Genomic DNA, 7,500 nt, shown 5'->3' with positions numbered 1-7,500 from the left:
GGAGGAAGAAGGCCCGCACTGCTGACACACTGAAGGTTATCTCCCAGCATTCCTTCACACACACACACACACACACACACACACACACACACACACACACACACACACACACACACACACACACACACACACACACACACACACACACACACACACACACACACACACACACACACACACACTCTGGCGGTGGCTTCAACAGGTCGGCGTGCGGCGCTGGCGGTTTGTCAAAGGTGTCATCTTGTCCAACCAGTGACGAAGGTGTTTGTGTGTGTTTGTGTGTGTTTGTGTGTGTTTACTGCAGGATGAGGTCAAAGCTTCCCCCCCGACGGGGCTCCGCCGTGGGGGGCCGGTGTGCTCAGAGCCCCGAGGAGAGCTGCGTGTGTCACATGACTGAAGGCTGGAGGAGATACCTGACTGTTGTTGTTGTCTAAACCTAACTGTTGTTGTTAAACCTAACTGTTGTTGTTAAACCTAACTGTTGGTGGTTTTGTTGTCTAAACCTGACTGTTGTTGTCTAAACCTAACTGTTGTTGTTAAACCTAACTGTTGGTGGTTTTGTTGTCTAAACCTGACTGTTGTTGTTGTCTAAACCTGACTGTTGTTGTTGTTTAAACCTAACTGTTGTTGTTAAACCTAACTGTTGGTGGTTTTGTTGTCTAAACCTGACTGTTGTTGTTGTCTAAACCTAACTGTTGTTGTTGTCTAAACCTATCTGTTGTTGTTAAACCTAACTGTTGATGGTTTTGTTGTCTAAACCTGACTGTTGTTGTTGTCTAAACCTAAATGTTGTTGTTAAACCTAACTGTTGTTGTTAAACCTAACTGTTGATGGTTTTGTTGTCTAAACCTGACTGTTGTTGTTAAACCTATCTGTTGTTGTTAAACCTAACTATTGATGGTTTTGTTGTCTAAATCTGACTGTTGTTGTCTAAACCTAAATGTTGTTGTTAAACCTAACTGTTGATGGTTTTGTTGTCTAAACCTGACTGTTGTTGTCTAAACCTAAATGTTGTTGTTAAACCTAACTGTTGTTGTTAAACCTAACTGTTGATGGTTTTGTTGTCTAAACCTGACTGTTGTTGTTAAACCTAACTGTTGTTGTTAAACCTATCTGTTGTTGTTGAACCTAACTGTTGATGGTTTTGTTGTCTAAACCTGACTGTTGTTGTTGTCTAAACCTGACTGTTGTTGTTAAACCTAACTGTTGTTGTTAAACCTAACATGGTGGTTTTGTTGTCTAAACCTGACTGTTGTTGTTAAACCTAACTGTTGTTGTTAAACCTAACTGTTGATGGTTTTGTTGTCTAAACCTGACTGTTGTTGTTGTCTAAACCTGACTGTTGTTGTTAAACCTAACTGTTGATGGTTTTGTTGTCTAAACCTGACTGTTGTTGTTGTCTAAACATGCCCTTGGCTTGGGGAGAAGAAGCTTCTTCCTGCCCATGAACACAGCAGACCAGGAGAGTTCCTGCCTCATGAAACATTCAACTCTCGGCCAGTTAAAGAAACAATTATGAATCTTTAAAGAGCAAAGGAAGCACTTGATGCGAGTGCCTCTGAAAGTCAGCTTTCCAAAAAAGAAAAACAGGACTCTACCGTTTGAACCTCTGTTTGTTCCATGAGGGAACCTTTAAAGCGCTCGGTCCATATTCAGGTCCAACACTCCCTGGACCTCAGTCTACATTGGGCCTACTGAATGACCCCCATTGGACTCTAGAGCTGGAAACACTCCTTCTGGCATGTTCAGCAGCCCAATGAGGGAATGTCACGCTGTCCTTCGTAGACTCACCACACTTCATACCGCTGACGTTCTGCAGTGTACAAAGAGTAGAGAAGAACAGGGCTGTGTCCTCACAGTAGAATTAGATATTTATTTACATACATGTTTAATACTTTTAATGGAAAAGTGGTTCAAATAATGTTTACGTTCTAGGATTCAATCGCCGAACTTCAGATGTGTCAGCAGATGAAACACTGACGAGGACTTGAAGCAGCTCCTCGGGCTCAAGAGGTTTTAACCCCAACTACCCGAGTTGTCTAAACCTAACTAGTAGTTTAGTTGTCTAAACCTAACTAGTAGTTTAGTTGTCTAAACCTAACTAGTAGTTTAGTTGTCTAAACCTAACTTAGTAGTTTAGTTGTCTAAACCTAACTAGTAGTTTAGTTGTCTAAACCTAACTAGTAGTTTAGTTGTCTAAACCTAACTAGTAGTTTAGTTGTCTAAACCTAACTTAGTAGTTTAGTTGTCTAAACCTAACTAGTAGTTTAGTTGTCTAAACCTAACTTAGTAGTTTAGTTGTCTAAACCTAACTAAGTAGTTTAGTTGTCTAAACCTAACTAGTAGTTTAGTTGTCTAAACCTAACTAAGTAGTTTAGTTGTCTAAACTAGAGAGAAAAACTTTTAAGATTCTTTTGCAAATAAAATACCCACTCCCATTGTGAGACTGGGGTAAAAACTAAATGAACTAGGTTGCACTCCAGATGGACAACATCCAGCCTGACTTAAAAAGGGTAAGTACCTGCGGGAAAACCATTTACAGACAACATAATCTAAGTAGCTGAAAAAAGGTTTATTCTAAGGTTCCAGTGTAGGAGGTGTTATGGACAAAAGAGCTCCAATATGGTGGTTTACAATTCTAAAGGCTTCATCCAAGGGCTACTCAGAGACTGAGATGCTCTGCGTGAAGGGGGAGAATTAACCACGCCCGGAAACAAAATAACTAGAGCTAAGACATCAGACTACCCGAAAGGTTTAATACATAAAGGTATAAGAATCCGGATCTAAATGAACCGAGTCTGTTTTATAAAGTGTGTATAAGAAGACAACCATCTTAGAAGACTAATAACGTTCAACTTTTGAATACTGGACTGAAAGGCATATTATTTGTATTTATGGGACAGATCCAATCGCAGACCTAAATGACTAAACGAAGGGTTAGCTCAGAATAAGTGTTTTGTGTTTGACGACGACGCCGCAGTAGTTAAATTGTTTAAAAACTAAATTTTAGTTCTTAAGTGCAGGTCGAGCTGCACTCGCTGGTCTGGCCTGCAGGTCAAACAACCCTTCATGTTCCTGAAGGACGTCTTCTATATACGATCTGTTCAGACACACACACACACACACACACACACACACACAAACACACACACACACACACACACACACACACACCTCCATCTTTGTTTCCAATGCAGCTTGCTTTGAAGTTGACGTGACAGAAGAGAAGATTCGAGCAGAAGGCGGTGAAAACATTTAGAAAGTCAAGAACCATTAGAACCATTGGAACCATTGGAACCATTAGAACCATTAGAACCATTAGAACCATTGGAACCGTTAGAATCAGTGGAACCATTAGAACCATTGGAACCATTAGAACCATTAGAACCATTAGAACCATTGGAACCGTTAGAATCAGTGGAACCATTAGAACCATTAGAACCATTAGAACCATTGGAACCATTAGAATCAGTGGAACCATTAGAACCATTAGAACCATTGGAACCATTGGAACCATTGGAACCATTGGAATCAGTGGAACCATTAGAACCATTAGAACCATTAGAACCATTGGAACCATTAGAATCAGTGGAACCATTGGAACCATTAGAATCATTGGAACCATTAGAACCATTGGAACCATTAGAATCATTGGAACCATTGGAACCATTGGAACCATTAGAATCAGTGGAACCATTAGAACCATTAGAACCATTGGAACCATTGGAACCATTGGAATCAGTGGAACCATTAGAACCATTAGAACCATTAGAACCATTGGAACCATTAGAATCAGTGGAACCATTGGAACCATTGGAACCATTGGAACCATTAGAACCATTGGAACCATTGGAACCATTAGAATCAGTGGAACCATTGGAACCATTAGACCCATTGGAACCATTAGACCGGACTTTTCACTTGGCTGAAAGTCTTTTTCTCTCTCTTTCTCCCATCGAGACCAGCAGAAAGGTTTCCATCAAAAGCTGACTGGTGGTTATTAATGGCTCAAGAGACTTGATATTTAGACTATAAGCTGCCAATCAATAGAATGATCCGTAATCAATGCAAAGCTTTAAAGATGGTCTTGAAGCCCTGGGCGAGGTCTTACCTGGAGGCATCAAAGCTGTCGTAGGAGCCCACCGTGTAGTGTCGGAAGAGCTTCCGTCTGTCGGCGCGGTCCGCCCGGGAGTCTGCCGAAGGGAAGAGGAGGAAAGTGCAGCGTGAGATCAATATTTACACCCCATTTGTAGCCAATAAGAGCAGTTTACAAATCAATAACTGCTGTTAAGAGGAGGCTCTTTAAAAACACTCCAGCTGGTGACACCGAGCAGCCTCTTCATGGACACGATCCAATAACAGCTCCACACATGTGAACCGCTGTCATGTTCATGTTGTCTGGGGAGAATCACACCTGTCCTCACTGTCTGATTATATATATATATATATATATATATATATATATATATTCAACATATTCACACAAACATAAAACAGGAAAGAATCATAGTTCTCATAACTAGGGGAAGTCTCTCCGTTGATCGCATGTTGTTTTAAGCATTCAAATAAATGACTAAAGCCATCTTTCACTCTTGAAAATTAACAGATTTGTAAGTTGTATGAACAGATTTCTTTTTTTGGCCACTTGCAGAAGAAACCCAGTCGGCAGAACGTTTCTGCAAACCAAGAGACACGTTAAATGTTGACATTTCTAAACCAAACATATGTTTCATGAATACGTTTGATATCAGCCTCGTATCACGCTTGTAGAAACACACAATGCCACGTGGGTAACGTTGTAAATGGACTGTACTTGTAAAGCTACCATGCAAGGTGCCACCTGCCCATCAGGATTCTAACTAACATTCAGACACGTAGGCACAGCTACAGGAGCAATTTGGGGTTAAGTGTCTAAAGACAAGACCTGGAGAAGGCTTTCGACCGGGTCCCTCGGGGGTTTTTGTGGGGGGTGCTGCGGGAGTATGGGGTGCCGGATTGCTCCCTCCAGGTGGGGGCAAACTGCCTACCCCAAGCGAAGGAGTTCAAGTATCTCGGGGTCTTGTTCACGAGTGAGGGTAAGGTGGAGCGGGAGATCGACAGGCAGATCGGTGCGGCTGCAGCAGTAAAACAGGCGCTGTACCGGTCCGTCTTGGTGAAGAGGGAGCTGAGCCGGAAGGCAAAGCTCTCCATTTACTGGTCGGTCTACGTTCCAACCCTCACCTATGGTCACGAACTCTGGGTCGTGACCGAAAGAACGAGATCTCGGATACAAGCGGCCGAAATGAGCTTCCTCCGTAGGGTGGCCGGGCTCAGCCTTAGAGATAGGGTAAGGAGCTCGGACATCAGGGGGGAGCTTGGAGTCGAGTCGCTGCTCCTTCGTGTCCAAAGGAGTCAGCTGAGGTGGTTCATCTAGTCAGGATGCCTCCTGGACGCCTCCCATTAGAGGTTTTCCGGGCACGTCCAACTGGTAGGAGGCCCCGGGGAAGACCGAGGACACGCTGGAGGGATTATATCTCCCGGCTGGCCTTGGAACGCCTCGGGATCCCCCAGAATGAGCTGGAAAGTTTTGCGGGTGAGAGGGAGGCCTGGGTCGGCCTGCTGAACCTGCTGCCACCGCGACCCGACCCCGGATAAGAGGTGATAATGGATGGATGTCTAAAGACACAACAACTTGGGCTAGCCGAGCCGGGGATCGAACCGCCGATCCTCTGATTGACGACTCTGCTCTCCACTGAGTTGTGAAACGATTGATTAAAATTAGGCACAAGTAAGAATGTAACGAAACAATGTAACGTAACTATGTAACGTAAGAATGTAACGTAAGAATGTAATGTAAGAATGTAATGTAACTATGTAACGTAAGAATGTAACGTAAGAATATAACGTAAGAATGTAATGTAACTATGTAACGTAAGAATGTAATGTAACTATGTAACGTAAGAATGTAACGTAAGAATATAACGTAAGAATATAACGTAAGAATGTAATGTAACTATGTAACGTAAGAATGTAACGTAAGAATGTAACTTAAGAATGTAACGTAACTATGTAACGTAATAATGTAACGTAATAATGTAACGTAAGAATGTAACGTAACTATGTAACGTAACTATGTAACGTATGAATGTAACGTAAGAATGTAACGTAACTATGTAACGTAACTATGTAACATAAGAATGTAACGTAAGAATGTAACGTAACTATGTAACGTAAGAATGTAGCGTAAGAATGTAACGTAACTATGTAACGTAAGAATGTAGCGTAAGAATGTAGCGTAAGAATGTAACGTAAGAATGTAACGTAAGAATGTAACGTAAGAATGTAACGTAACTATGTAACGTAACTATGTAACGTAAGAATGTAACGTAAGAATGTAACGTAAGAATGTAGCGTAAGAACGTGACGTAAGAATGTAACGTAAGAATGTAATGTAAGAATGTAACGTAACTATGTAACGTAAGAACGTGACGTAAGAATGTAACGTAAGAATGTAACGTAAGAATGTAACGTAACTATGTAACGTAACTATGTAACGTAACTATGTAACGTAACTATGTAACGTAAGAATGTAATGTAAGAATGTAACGTAAGAATGTAACGTAACTGTGTAATGTAAGAATGTAACGTACAATGTATGTAACGTACAATGTATGTAACGTACAATGTATGTAACGTGACAATGTAAAAAAACAATGGAACGTGACAATGGAATGTAAACATGGAACATAAAAATGGAATGGAACAATGTGACAACTTAATAACAACGTCGTAACGTAACAATGTCGTAACTTAACAACTTAACGTAACGTAACGCAAGGTAACAACGTAGCGTAACAACGTAGCGTAACAACGTAGCGTAACAACGTAGCGTAACAACGTAGCGTAACAACGTAGCGTAACAACGTAGCGTAACAACGTAAGGTAACAATACAACTATATAACGTGACACCGTAACATAGCAGGGTAACGTAACAACATAACTATCTTAAATAGAAAACCCTTAGAGGATTTAAGTCAGCGTTTCCGTTTCACCAGGGACATGAACTCAGGGTGAAGGTCGTGTGTTTCTGGACCACATCTACAAGACCAAGAGGAGTGAGCGCCCCCTATCGAACATCAATCACTAAGGAGTGTTTGGACAAAGACACAGGCCACTAAAGGGGTGAAGAAGTATAACATGTATCTGTAAAGCCATCTGAAACCAATATGTGATGGTAAACATCTAAAGACCCGTTTGACCTCCTCCATCGGTCCCGTTCAGCTCCTCCCCCTTTTCATCTCCCTCTCTCTTCCCTTCTTCCTTCACAGTCTCTCTCACACCAGCTGTCACTTTCACAGAAACTCCATCTCCTCTGATCCGGCTTAGATCTTGTCATCTTTGCAGGAACATCCCCCCCCCCCCCCCCCCCACACACACACTCCATGTCCACTGTGTCAGATGGGAAGAAGACGACCAACCGATAGAGATGACAAATAGAGCTTATTGAATTTTTTCTTTTA

The 7,500-nt window shown here is 41.8% G+C and overlaps 1 protein-coding gene across 1 annotated transcript in view; it reads right to left on the bottom strand.

Moving 5' to 3' along the window:
• Window positions 1-7,500, bottom strand: part of LOC117728810 (SH3 and multiple ankyrin repeat domains protein 2-like) — a 99,076-nt gene that overhangs the window by 53,764 nt on the left and 37,812 nt on the right. The window contains 1 exon segment of the mRNA XM_034529691.1: window positions 4,112-4,193. Within this exon segment, the coding sequence (XP_034385582.1) occupies window positions 4,112-4,193 (82 nt within the window).

This window comes from Cyclopterus lumpus, chromosome 3 (assembly GCF_009769545.1).
Source record: "Cyclopterus lumpus isolate fCycLum1 chromosome 3, fCycLum1.pri, whole genome shotgun sequence".
Classification (NCBI taxonomy): domain Eukaryota; kingdom Metazoa; phylum Chordata; class Actinopteri; order Perciformes; family Cyclopteridae; genus Cyclopterus; species Cyclopterus lumpus.
This window is presented reverse-complemented; position numbering and strand designations above follow the sequence as displayed.